This window comes from Oryza brachyantha, chromosome 8 (genome assembly GCF_000231095.2).
Source record: "Oryza brachyantha chromosome 8, ObraRS2, whole genome shotgun sequence".
Lineage (NCBI taxonomy): Eukaryota > Viridiplantae > Streptophyta > Magnoliopsida > Poales > Poaceae > Oryza > Oryza brachyantha.
Window position 1 is genome coordinate 16,852,068 of NC_023170.2, and position 13,965 is coordinate 16,866,032.

General features: G+C 41.7%; 3 protein-coding genes across 3 annotated transcripts; 2 read left to right on the forward strand and 1 right to left on the reverse strand.

Annotated features, from left to right (window-relative positions):
- Window positions 1-236: 236 nt before the first annotated feature.
- On the reverse strand, window positions 237-725 carry LOC102702872 (auxin-responsive protein SAUR50-like). The gene has a single exon (XM_006659565.2). It carries the CDS (start codon window positions 663-665, stop codon window positions 237-239), a length of 429 nt encoding a protein of 142 aa, XP_006659628.2. The 5' UTR covers window positions 666-725.
- A 4,870-nt stretch (window positions 726-5,595) lies between these two features.
- LOC102703145 lies at window positions 5,596-8,545 on the forward strand. Its single transcript, XM_015840507.2, has 8 exons — window positions 5,596-5,691; window positions 5,994-6,095; window positions 6,364-6,431; window positions 7,225-7,297; window positions 7,395-7,504; window positions 7,576-7,680; window positions 7,870-7,969; window positions 8,041-8,545. The coding sequence occupies exons 1-8, from the start codon at window positions 5,611-5,613 to the stop codon at window positions 8,215-8,217; spliced, it is 816 nt and encodes a 271-aa protein (XP_015695993.1). The 5' UTR covers window positions 5,596-5,610; the 3' UTR covers window positions 8,218-8,545.
- A 1,376-nt stretch (window positions 8,546-9,921) lies between these two features.
- On the forward strand, window positions 9,922-12,322 carry LOC102703605. Its single transcript, XM_006659568.3, has 4 exons — window positions 9,922-10,627; window positions 11,601-11,673; window positions 11,763-11,818; window positions 11,908-12,322. The coding sequence occupies exons 1-4, from the start codon at window positions 10,578-10,580 to the stop codon at window positions 12,032-12,034; spliced, it is 306 nt and encodes a 101-aa protein (XP_006659631.1). The 5' UTR covers window positions 9,922-10,577; the 3' UTR covers window positions 12,035-12,322.
- The last annotated feature ends 1,643 nt before the right edge of the window (window positions 12,323-13,965 follow it).

The following is a 13,965-nucleotide window of genomic DNA, read 5'->3' on the forward strand; positions in this document are numbered from 1 at the left end:
TACAGTTGTACTACATAATATGTTACAGTACATGTAAACATCAGATAATCACAGGTGCAAGAAGACACGATACGAGCAAAGACGATCATGCATGCATGTGGATGCGTCGCCAGCAACACATTCTGTGCGCAGAAAAAAAGTTTGACAAGAACATGCGTCGAAAGCCGGCGATCGCCGCCGGCCGGCCGGGCTACCGGAGCCGCTACCATCAGGCGTTCAGAGCGACGAGCCCGCCATCAGCCGGCAATCATTGGCGGCGGCCTCGCCGGAGCCGCCGCCAGCATGAGGTGCGCCGCCGGGTGGAGCCTGACCACCAGGCCGCCGCACTTGACCGTCCTCTCCTCCGCCATCTCCCGCTCGATCCTCTCCAGCACGGCGACGAACTCGCCGGCGTCGCAGGGGAGCTCCAGCGGGCCGTCCGCCACGTACCCGTACTCCTCCTCGGCCTCCTCCAGCAGCGCCCTGAACAGCGGGTGGTTCACGCACTCCGTCCTCACCACGAACCTCTCCCTCCCGCCGCCGCCGCCGCCACCGACGTACACCGCGAAGCTCCCCTCCGGCGGCGGCTCCGGCCGGCCGCCGCCACCCCTGTGCTTGGACAGGCACCTGTCCAGGGTCTTCATGATCAATCCCTGCTTATTCATCCTCACACCCCTCTCCTTCATCAACACAAGAAGAAGCAGATTAAGCTCTACCTAGCTAATTACTACTCCCACTCAGCTCACTTAGCTGTGCTGCTGATTAGTGAAGGTTGGTTGCATTAATGAGCTGATCAACTCAAGTGTTGCTGTGTGGCCTTATCCTTAAGTGACATCAGATCAAGATGAGATGGTTAATTTGTCAAGTTTTGGGGTCAGCTAAGACCTGGCCTGAAGAGTGTTGCACTTGCACCCCTCTCCCTCATATATACACTGCACTGTGTGGGGCCTGTGTTGTTTTTCTTATTATTGTGTGTGTGTGACAATTTTAAGTAAGATTACATTAGGTGTAGATGACGTGATTCTGTGGCCTTCTCTACCAATCATTAGATATTTACCGCATGGTTTGGTGGTATTTATATCCGGGGTGATTGGTTGGTTTTTTAATGAAAAATACCAAATAATATATTTATAAATAAATAAATAAATTATATATGTATTTTTAGTGATATAAAAGCCAAGGCCGGAAAATAAGCCTCTGTGAAAGAACTCCCAAAATCAATTTCAGATTTAAGGTTGAAATTTAAATTTTGGCTTATAACCAGAAATAAAAGCGAAAGGTGAGATTGATTTAAAAAAGTAAAACAACATATTTACAAATAAAACTTATATATGTGTGTTTTTGACGATCTAAATGCCAAAACTAAAAAAATAAACTATAAAGTTTTTAAAATCAATTCTAAATTTAAGGTTAAAAATCTAAATTTCAACTTGTAAGTATAAAGTATAAGTATAAGCAAAAATATGACGTTGCATGAGTGCTTGTGTTGTTTTCATCTTACACAAGGGACTTGTTCTTGGTAGAGTTGTTTTGGCACCATGTTTTCTGAAACCAGAGTATATTGCAAGGGCATGACTGTAATTGCAGGTCACGGCTGCGACCTTGTGTGCTTGATCTTGAGTTCTTGACATTGGTTCAAGCTGAGGGCAAAACTGACAAAGCTGAAAATTGTTTAGTGTGAGCTAATGGCTGATGGGAAACCAGAAGTTTTACATGGACAGAATCACAGGAGTCCATCATCTCATTGTCAACCCATTTAATCAATGGCATTAGGGCAATAATGCACACTCGCTATGGGATTTTCAAAAAAGAATTGTCACTTTATTGGTTGCGAGTTGACTTGGAGCTCTCTGCATCGGTCAGCAAGTTTAAGTGAAACTCTCCAACCATGACTTGTTTAATTATTAATTACTCTACTGGTTTTATCAGAATCTGCTTTTCACTTCTGTCAGCTTGCATTGAGAGCCGTCTGAAAGATTCAGAGAACGGCACATCGACATCCTAGTCTGCCCAAGGGTTTAACACCTGGATCTGTGCATGTCTTAATCCTGTGAGACTAGTTTAGAATTCTTGTCTTTGATTTAATGGTGCTCTAATGACACCTTGACCCGACAATGAGCACCACTTGTCTTGATTTTTGTGGTGCAAATTGCAAAAGAAGAAGCAATGGTAAAGCAACACTGATTTGAAGGCGGGGTAAATGATTGTGAAACAAAGACATTGTTTGGATTAGATAAAATATAATTCAGTGTGGCATTTAGTTTGATAGTCTACTCTGCTTTCCATCATCCAATGGTACTTGTTCAACGGTGAAAATTTTTTTATCGCCCAAACCGCAGATTATTACCGCGGAATTGCGTATTCTGCTCTTATTTTTTTTGTCAATCGCCTCCACGACAATCTGCTTGTTAATTCATCTGGTAATGCTGCCTTTTATTTTGGATGGTTGGACCTGGAACCCGATAGCAATGGTGCAGATTTACCTGCGTGCTGACTTTGTGCTCTCTAATTAATGGTGGATTGGGATAGCGATTTGCACCATTTTGTGCGAAGAACTTACCAGAATTAGATGGATGAAAACCTTGAGCTGTCAGATGCTGGAGAGGCTCGCAACGACCATCTGCAAACACAACTCCATGAACTCTCTGGACATTGAGTATGTCAGTCACTGGTAAGAGTACAAAATTGGTAATTACTACCTCTACCCTAAAACAAAATTATTTTTAGTTTATTTAATGAGCATTGAGATTAAGAAGAAAAAAATAGGATAGACTGTAACAAATGAGAAACAAATTAGGACAGTAGGATATAAAATAGTAGGGAGTTTTATAGAAAATGATTGGTGTGACATCTGTGTTGTGAATAGTGCCTAATACTTATATTCTGGTATATATTTAAATCTAAAAATACTTATATTTTGGAACGGGGAGCAGAAGAAAGTGTAGTAATCAACGTGCATAATTGAAAAGCTTTCAAGAAATATCGCACTGAGCTTAGCTCAAATCAAGTCAATTCAAATGGGCCGTAATTCGCAATCCCGTTGTTGGGCCGTCAAACAAGTAATAATATGCCGCGCGTAAATCCAAGTCCCGTTATTGGGCCACACAAAATCAAAATCTCCTTACGGCCTAATTATCACGGGCTACACGTAAATCGAAGTTCTATTTCAGCCTAATATAGGCTTGAGTCGCACTAAATTGAGATCCACATCGAGGAAATAGGTGGGACGAGAAAATTAACAATATGTCACTCAATAAAGATGACTTTCACAAAATGTCACCATTTATAATGCTGTATAAAAATGTCACTTTTCATCCGCTTCTCAATAAAATGCCACTTTACAATATTTGCTACTATATTTCTATTTCTTTTCCATCTATCAAATATGTGAAATGTCAAAACTACCATTGCTCTATTTAGAACACGCTCTATAGCCAAACTTTAGACATATAAATTTTATACATACACATTTTAGACATACAAACTTAAATATATACATATATTATATTTATACATATAAACTTTCTATATACATAATTATATACTCCCTCCGGTCATGTTTTTGACGTTTTGGACAAGTCTTTGCAATTTGTTTGTCCTAAACGTCAATTAATTCTATCCGGAGAGAGTATATACAAAATATTATAGACATAAATTTAATATATAGAATTTTTTATACATACGTAAAGTAAAAAAAATACAATTTTATATGTATAAAGTGAAAATAGTTGTTTTTCGAAGTGTTCACGCGCCCTTCCTCCGCGCGGGCGCGCGCTAAATAGTATTTTCCTCTCTCCACGGCTGACGCCGCATCTCGGCCACCTCCCCCGTCCTCCGCCCCCCCCACCCCCCCCCCCCCCTCTCTCTCTCTCTCTCTCTCTCGTTCTCTTGTCTCCTGGCGGTTGGCGGCTGGGGCGCTCGGCAGAGGGGCAGACTGCGGCAAGCTGCGGCGCGCGGGACCGCGGAAGGAGAGGCGGGTGCGGCGGCAGCGGGTAGCGGCGGCCTTCGCTCAGTTCCCGGCGCGGCGGTGGGGCAGCGCCGGCCGGCGGCCGCCCGGCTGGAGGGCTGGGGGACAGGGGCAGCCCGCGAGGCCGAGGCGGAGCCGCGGAGGGGCGCGGCGGCCGGCTCTAGGACGTAGGGCGGAGGGGGCGCGCCGGCTCGGCCGCGCGGGGAGGGGTCGCAGTGCTCGCCGGCGGTGGCGCCGCCGCCAGGCCGCCACCGGAGTCCGGACTCACAGCCGCAGAGCAGACGGTTGAACTTGGAAGGCTTGAAGGCTGAAGCAGTGAAGCCTGAAGGTAATTTTCTCTATTCTCAATTTTTACCCTTTTCCTTTCTTAGTTTCTTAGCAATTGGTCAATTAGAAATTTGTTTTGATTTAATAGATGAAGAGGAGCAGAACTATAAAATCATTTTTATCAAGCCCAGTCCTCAAGTGATTCCACCCCAACCCCAGAAACAGCAGGAACGGATGAATCCACCCCAACCCCAGATAATGTAACAGTAGGAACCGGGGCTAGTAATAATTTGCAAGATAACATAGTGCTTAATCCAAATGTGATTGTTGCTGACCCTGGCCTTCGCACACCAATTGAACAATTGGATGTAAACATTAGGGATGCTGCTTTGTTTTATAATTTAATAAATAATTCAGTTCTCATAATTTTCATCACTTACATAAATATAATTTTGTAGGTTCGGGTTCAAGTTCTCTCCCTACTGTTAACGAAGAGTGAAAATCACGAAGACTTGGAGCTACATCTCACTAGGTATGCTAATAAAATTTAGCTTAGTCTTGTTTTTTTTTTTACCGTCACTGTCCTTAGTTGAATAAATTTTCATGGATAGTTCTTGCCTTTACTTTGTGCCCTATGCGTCTGGAAATCCTGGTTCCGCCACTGCCCTGCTCTGATTGTAGTGATTAGTTAGTGAATTACTATAATTTTAGTTAGTGGACAGCGAAATCAAACCTAGTTTGTGGCTTCATACATGATAGTATATGTATCCAAATTGCTGGTTATTAGTGTTGGAGATTGATTAGGTGATGTGTATTTGTTAGTTGAGATGGAGATATATTTTGTTGGTTATGAACTGATATTTATTATGTGATGATGAATGCTTGGGATTGATTTTTATTGGTTGGAGATTTTTTTTCCTGAGTTATGTATGTGTTTGTGTGCTCATTTTGAGTGCATGCAGCCCTGGCCGCTGCCTGCCTGGGTGCTCTGTCCGGCTGGTGCTGAGCAGTTGTGTGCTCTCACCGACCGAGTGCCCTTTCAGGCTGGAGAGGCTGCTGTTCTATTTAAATGAGCAGGGCATTCCAGTCCTTGCATATATCTGTTTGGATGCAAAAATAATAGAATACAGCTTCAAATACCTCATAATGGCATTTTATTGAGAAATGTAGATGAGAAGTGGTATTTTTATAACAACATAGTAAAGGGTGGCATTTTGTGGAAGCCATCTCTATTGAGTGGCATATTGTTAATTTTCTGGCGTCCGACGGCCGATGCGACCGGCGGTGAGCCGGTGACCTACTCTGCCAGAAGTCAGCCGTCCACCCGCGCTGCAGCGTGACCCCTATTGCTTCCGTGGCGGGGAGCAAGATCAGGCGGGCCTCCGTGGCGGGGATCGATGGGATCTTGTCCTATCCGTGGTCGCGTGCCTCTATTGCTTCTGGTTGTTGATGCCCCTGCGCGTGTCAACGAACCACCGGTAATTCCTCACCGGAGCCATTTCTCTTCTGGTCAAGCGGGTGCTCGTCAATGTCGGGAGGTCGAAAGTTTCTCAAATCGCTCTAGTGATGCTATTGTCTGCTACTCTGCTTTCCCTCCCTCTCCCTCCCATACAGATGGGGGATTTGAGGGGTGTGGTTATGCTGTACAGATGTGCTAATATTATCTGTTAGTTTGATAACATTGGTGGTGTTAGAAGAGAATAATTTCGTGTTCATCTGATGTTGTGTTTGCTGGGATGTTGCATAATGGTGTGTCTTTTTTTTTGTACTGCTTCTGTAGGTTTTCGTCATATTAATCATGTCGCTTAGCAAGGTTGAAGTGAACTTGATAAGGCTGCTTCAAGCTGCTCCTCAGCAGCAGAACCAGGCTAAGCTTGTCCATGTAAGTGGAGCTCATACAATTTTTCTTGGATAGGATATTTTTCAACATGCTTTGTTTGTGTTAGTAGGCTGATTGTATACTTTCAGTTAAGAGAAGAAAGAATTGCTCAAGTGAGTAGTTTTGTGTGTTGAAAGTGAGAAGGAAATATCTCTGGATTACCTTGTGTGTTTAATTGTAGCTTTTAGTAGCTAATACATATTCTCTTCAATCTTCTTTATCATTTCGAATTGAATCTGTGGTAGCATTGACATTCTCCAACCATCTGCAGTATGTAACCACAGCCAGGGAATTGTTGGAGCAGCTAGGAACAGAAACTACTCCAGAAGGGATATCAAGGTGTTCGTGTGTTATTTGTTCTCTATAGCAATGCACTGTTTTTTTTTGTGAATATCGACCTTCAGTCTGTGACCCAGCTATATTCTATTGAGCATCCATACTTAAAAAGTACTCCAATTAGCACTATATGACAACGCAAAAACTATCAAATCCCTGATCATATATAAAACAGTGATAGGTGAACCTGATCTCTAGATCCTATTTCATGACACTAATATGACCAACAAATTGTCAATCCTTGATATTTCAGTGCATTCAGTTTTTTGTTAAAAGACTTCTGGATCCTAGTTTGCCTTGGTGGATGGTGTGCTTATACTTTCAACTTCTATACATGAATGAATCAGGCACAATCTACTCTAATACTTTCAGTGAGTGCAAAAATATGATGCACTGACTACTTTGAGCTGTTTTACACATGCATCAGTGGAGCAGAGCAACCATTTACCTAAATTGAGTTTCTGTGTCACTTTCTTACGTACTCCCTCCATTCCATAATACTTGTCGTTTTAGACAAGGCTAAGGTCAAATTTTAGAACTTTAATTATTAGTAACTTTTAAAATATTTACTGTAGAAGCATGGAGACTATACATATAGATTAATCTTGAAATGTACTTCAATAAATCATATGTTTGAATAGTTTTTATTATGTTGTTATAGAAAATTGTGTTAAAGTTGTTTTTTAGAGATTGTGTCCTTGTCCAAAACAACAAGTATTATCGAACCGAAGGGAGTATTATAATAATTTTCTCCATGATCAAACGATGTTCATTCATGAATTTCTTCTTGGTTCAGTGTATCAAAGGCTAAATTAAGTGAGTATTCAGAAAAGATCGAAGCGTTAGCTGCACGGCTTGCTGCTTCGGAGGTATGCTTTTGCCATGCTGATTAACTTACTTTTTCAGAACAGTGCAGCCATAATTACTCGTATAGATTATACTTCTCTTTGATTTTTATTTGTTCAGCCAGAAAATGAAATGCCCATTGATGAGAATAGAGAGGAAGAAAGCTCTTATGAAGGAGAAAAGCCAGGAAGTCCAGTATCATTATCATCAGGATTGCGTAGGAGACCAATGTAAGTGTTGAATTTGGTATGTGTTTCTATTTTTTAATTGTTATTACATTTAATGGATGTAAATTGAACAGAGCTCACATGGATGTTGGACCTAGCAGTCATGAGAAAAAAGATAGAGACATTGGGGCACCCATTAAGTTGGATGCAGAAGCGCAGGCTCACATTGAGAAGCATAGGTAGGCTACAACTATAGAACAAAGTCATTGATGATTTAAAGTTTTAACTGAGTGAAGCATTGAAATATATGAGACATGTGAACTTTAACAGTTACTTTCTGATTTTTTCGAGACCTAAGATTGAGAATTTTGGTGAAATAGAAAAACGACAGTTGTTTTCTAACCTTGGTGGATCTTCTAACCGTGCAGGAAGCTGCAAGAGGATCTGACTGACGAAATGGTTGAGTTAGCACGCCAACTGAAAGAAAGCAGTCTCACGATGCACCAATCTGTCCAAGAAACGGAGAAGGTAGCATGCTTGTTTCGTTTATCCCTTTTCCAGCAACTCAGTTGTGCTCACATTGGCAATTGTTTGTGCAGATCCTTGATTCCACGGAGAGAGCCGTCGAGCATAGCTTGGCAAGCACGGGGCGTGCAACCACGAGAGCAGCAGAGGTGTACTCGCTGGCTTCCAAGACAACATGCTTCCAGTGGCTGCTCATCTTGCTGATGACCTGCATGTTCATTATGGTGGTTCTGCTCATCCGGGTCACCTGAGTTTGACTGCCTCCACTGAAAATATTGTGACCAATTCTGTTCGTTCGAGATGGACTTTTGTATTCAGTTCTGACGAAGAAAATGTTTGTTATATGAGTGGATCTCTGCTCTGTTGGTGCCATGAAATCTCTCCAGTTTTCACATGTGAGTATTACAGTATATGAAGATTAGCAAATTGGATTATGCACTATTGGACTGTACTCTTTTGGCCATTTGCCGCTGGGATGTTGTGAAGATGAATGCAGCGCCGTCCTCCGTTGCATATTTGTGCACTCGCTATGACACTGACACCATTGCAGGTTTACATGGATGGGCTGAGAAGGCCCATCGAAACTAGAGTACGGCCCATTAAAATTGGAGTACGGCCCATGTAAAGCAGCATCAAGTCCATCTTTCTCGGTTGGCTTCGTGAGCCGAAAGTCTAATCCGCGCGCACCGCGCGCGCACTGCCGGCCCACGGCCCATCTGCACTGCTGTTAGCCCAACTTGGCTGCACGTGCATTTTTTTTTATTTTTTTTACTTTTTTGTTATGGTTTTAACTTTTTATATATATAAAGTTTACATGTATAAATTTATATGTATATATATATATATATATATATATATATATATATATATATATGATATTTGTATCTATGTAGATTTTTCTATGGAGAGTGTATATACATATATGTATAAAGTTTATATGTATAAAGTTTACGTGTATAAATTTATATATACAAATATTTTTCCATATATATATAAACTTTACAAATATGAGTTATAAAGTTTACATGTGTAAATTTATATGTATAAATTTTATACAGAGAGTTTATATGTATAAAATTTGTATATCTAAATTTTATGTGTATAAAGTTTATATGTCTACAGTAAGCAAGTATATATATATATACACACACACGTACGTATACGAATAGTGTACGTACTACTAATACTACTGGAACCGTGAAAAGTGTGAACGCACTTTTCTTTTTTCTTTTTCTTTCTTTCTTTCTTTTTTTTTTTGCCTGGCAATAACGTGGGTGGAGCGGAGCCCCCAACCTATGGGCCATTGGGCCCGCCAACTTGGGAGAAGAGGCCCAGCACGCGCTCGGCCGAAATAGGATGGATCATTGCGTGCGATTTCACGGCCCATCAGAGCCTACTGCGGCGAAAATCCAACTGATACTACTGGAACCGATCGCTCTCGGGAAGCCACCAGTAGATTTGCATCCTTTCTAATATCATTTTTATATTTACTCTTACATATATGCCATCGAAGAGAAGTTAGAACTTAATTTTATGCCCTTTTTTCTTGAACTGGCACTCCATATCAGCATGTCAACATAGAGATAGCACATGAAATTACCATTCTACCCTGTGAACAAATGAATAACTCTGCTTTTGGCCCAACAAGACAAATATTTATGCAGATTCATAACAATTAAACATAAAAATAAAATAACATAGACAAAACACTAGGTTAAAACACATGTTAGATACTATCTCATTATCAACTCCACACGCATGCAAAAAAAATTAAGCATAATTGACTAATTGGACATCCAACGGCTTCATCGCTGGAAAATCTCCATAAATAACTTACCAAAACAGGAATATCAACCAGTTCCCAAATCCCAAAGCTACAAAGAGAAAAAAAAAAAGCTACTAAAAATAAAAATGAGAATGGGAGAAGAAGAAGAAGAGATAAAGGAGATGGATTGCTTACAGTGAGGGAGGCAGGGCGGCAGGCCGGTGGACGTAGAGGCTGGCCGGGTCTCCGCCGACGCGCGGATGGGCGGCCGGACGGCAGGCGGCGATGCGCGGCTTCGGTGCTGCTTCGTGGGCGGCCAGGCGGCAGGCAGCTTCGGCGGCGATGCACGGCAACGCACGACTTCCGGCTTCAGCGGCGATGCGCGTTCTCGTCGCTCTCTCGCGCCGGCGGCGACCAGACTGAGAGGGATGAGATCGATTTTAGGCAGGGTTTAGCTGCTCTCACAGTGATAGATTGGTCTTTTCGCGTGTGCTAGCCACGCTGCGCTGAGGTGGTACGTCAGTTCAGCAAAAGTGGCATAAAATGAGTTAATTTCTCTCCTATAATATATCTGTAAGTGCAAACGTAAAAGTGGCATAAAATGAGTTAATTTCTCTCCTGTAACGTAAGTGCAAAAGTAAAAGTGGCAATCAGACAAATATAACAATATAACAGTGGCAAATAATTAAATTTCCCATCGCCCTCCCCTTCTTGAGCGGAGAAGCTGCGCCCCGCCGTCCCGAGCTCCCACGACGCCCCGCGCGGGCGCGGCCTCCGACCACCGCGTCTCACACCGTCGAGCTCCCAGATCGCGGGGAAGACGAAGACGCCTCCTCCCCCGGTCTGATGGCCGCCGCCGTAGCTCCAGGGTCGTCCTCCGCCTGGGACTTCACCTGGTGATTCCTCTCCCCCCACCCCATCTCCCTCCCTCTCCCGTCGGTGACGATTTGCGAGCGTTTTCTTTTTTTGGGGTTCGTTTCTATGCTTCCCTGTTTGTTGCTAAGCAAATTCTGTGATGACCCTTGCTTGCCCTACGGAGCGCATGCTGCCGTGGTGCTTTGCTACCCCGTGTAACCCTCACCCGCGTTCATGGTGTTCGACGAATTGCCCAAAAGAAGGATTTGCTACTGTAATGTTTTTTTTTTCTTTTGGGATAGCCGGTGATTTCATTTCAGTCTCGCCATCTGTCAGAAGTGTTATGCATACTTCCGCCTATCTTTTTCCACCCAAATGCATGCAAATTCGAGATTAGGAGCACCTAATGATATATATGTTAGATTTAGTACTCCTGGTCTGGTTGTGGAGTATCCTGTCATGTAGCTGGTAAAGCTATGGATTGTGCCATTGTCGGCCTTTCGTTTGTCCTATTAAACAAACGACTTCTGCTTGTGACAATTTAATTTGTTAGGAGTTGAGGCGGGAGCTAAAAATTCTGTACTAATTCGTCGTAATATGCTAAGACAGCACAGAAGAAATAAGAGTGTGCACCACCGGTCCCTTCTGACTTACAACCAAATTTTCTGGGTTATGGAAATATGAGCAAAGTAGTAGTTTTATCGTTTGACCAGGTAGTGTCACGAAACAGTGTATTTTCATGAATGAATAGTTAATTTCAAAAACTGCTGAAAACTTCTGTTCGTGGTTCTAAACTGACAAGACCAACCTTGCAGAAAAATCTTGGAGCTAGTGGTAATTAGCTTGATATATGTTGCTTTTATATGGTTACTGGACCACCTTGCTCCTCAGTTGCTTTTTATACATAGCATTGCATGGACTATGCTGATAAAGTTTTGATGGGACTGATACCCTTCTTGCTCTTATGCAATTTTGCTTCTGCTAATGATTCCTTTGGAAATGTTATCTTGGCAGTGACTTGGAAATTGATTATGGATCTGAGGAACATGCATCCATTGTGTACAAAACGCTAGCTGTTGACAAGGAGGTAAAGAAGTTATAGTAATACTCTTTAACAGACTTCCTTCATGGCATACTTCATTGAAAAACTTGAATTTTGTGTCATTTGTGTTGCAGTTGCAGCCTGACAAGGTCAAGAGGGAAATGACTGTTTTGGGTGGCAAGCTTGTTGTGTTAGTAACTCCAATCTTGACAATTGCTATCAACTGTGTTTCCTTTGATTCATGATGTGTAGTGACACGAAATTTCAAACTTAATTCAGGCACTTTGAAGCAGTAGAGGCTCGGTTCCTGCGAGCATCATTCAGCGCGTTTGTCGATCTTACAGTACTGGTGACCAAGCTTGTCGAAGAATATGGCATCGGCAAGGAGGGAGTAGGCAATATCTAGATAGGTTTACTTCCAGTGAACATTTTTTAAAATGGTTTTACTCCACTTGTGAGCATCCGGACCTTATTCTGTATCCTTTTACATGTTCTTAGTTTCTTACGCCAAAATTTTACTAGATAGAAGCAGCTGTTTGTATTCTTGATTACTCGAATCTTGGTAAGGGCTTTGCCAGCGTCATGCAAAAATGCGAGCAAGTTGGAAGCATCTTATGTGTTCTGGTAATCCTAGGCTGAAGATGAACACTAGTACTAGCAATAGAAGTGTTATACAATTGTGCAATTTTCATCATGTGCATGATTCCTATTTCCTACAATTCCTTTTATTTATGTTTAGATTGTTTCAGTGCAGCAAACCGACGCCACTGATCTTGTTTATAACATGTGCTTATTTGATGACTTTCTGAAATTTAATGCAATGTTTAGCACTACGAATATATATGTGATATAGGAACATGAGCTTTTCTTAGTGAATTTATGATGATAATAGCAGGTCAAGCCAAATTGATGCGCGGACATCGTCCAGTTTATGGCCCACAACAATCCATAATGTACTCTCTATCTACCGAATTGATCATCATATATTATATGAGCATCAAGACCAAAAATCTATTTAATCCGTATATTGAAAGAGTTGGAGGGTAACAAATCACCACGAATCGTACCTTGAAATTTTTTTATTAAACTTTTTAGCAAATAATTTTATTACTAAACAATCGAGCAATTTTTTTTTAAAATTAAACATTTTGGCCACGCCAATGTTGGTGGCGTGACAAGGCAACGCTGTTACGCAGCCTAGTCGGCGTGTTATGGCCTTGCAAGCTGTTTCGTCACGTTGGTGTGACCAAAAGATTCATACGGTGAAAATATTTTTCTCCTAAATTTAGTAATAAAATTATTTATTAAAAATGTTTAAAAAATAAAAAAAATTCTCGTACCTTATCTTCTAGTTTCCGTGGTCTTCTCTTCCTTCCTCCTTTGTTGCTACTGCACTTCTCCCATTCTCCTCCTGGGCCGCGTTCACCGTTCTCTCTAAGTTAACTTATCTCCCTCGTTTTCCACGTGTATGTTTTTCGAACTACTAAATGGTGTATTTTTTACAAAAAAGCTTTCTATAGAAAAGTTATTTTTTAAAATCATATTAATCTATTTCATATTTTTTAATAGTTAATAATTATAATCATATACTACTAATCTATTACCATGTTTTCTATACCGGGATAAGTTAACTTACCGCCTCAAACGAACGTGGCCCTGGTCGTGTGAACAAATATGGTGGTGGTGGTGGGAAAATTAACTATTTATCACTTTTACGTATAAGTGGTAACAGATTTACCACTCTCTTCTCAGAAGTGTTGTGAGAGGCCTGGGATATTTCATCGCACTTTGGTGTGATCGTGTTACGTATCGTCGTTGCCTCTAACTCTCTAAGCATACACGACGACACGGTCCAGCATGCGTGCTGGGCCGGCCCAACTTGCGCACCTTCACCTCTCCCCCAGTTCCGGCCCAAGTACGTAGTAGCCTGCATGCGCGAGCTCATCTTTGAGTTTTTTGAATTTATAATTTTATTTATTAAATAATTTACAAATTTAATTTTGTATTTTAAAAAATCACAAAACTAACCTCCTGCCGTCCTCTAGGAGGACGGAAAGGTGACGTGGCAAACGGCCACTAGGTCGCGACGAACGGCCCGAAACGGCGGCACAGTGTAAGGACGGAAATATCCTAAATGTAAAATTTGCCGTACTGCCCGGGAATTTTTTTGATTGAAACGAGAATTTTTTGATTAAACCGTGGTTAGATACATATATGTATAACATATGTAATTATTTAATCACAATTACTACCATGGCTTAGTGGTTATCATCCCACATTTCTATCCAAGAGACCAAAGGTCAAGTTGTGGTAGCAGCATATTTTTTTAGTAGGAAG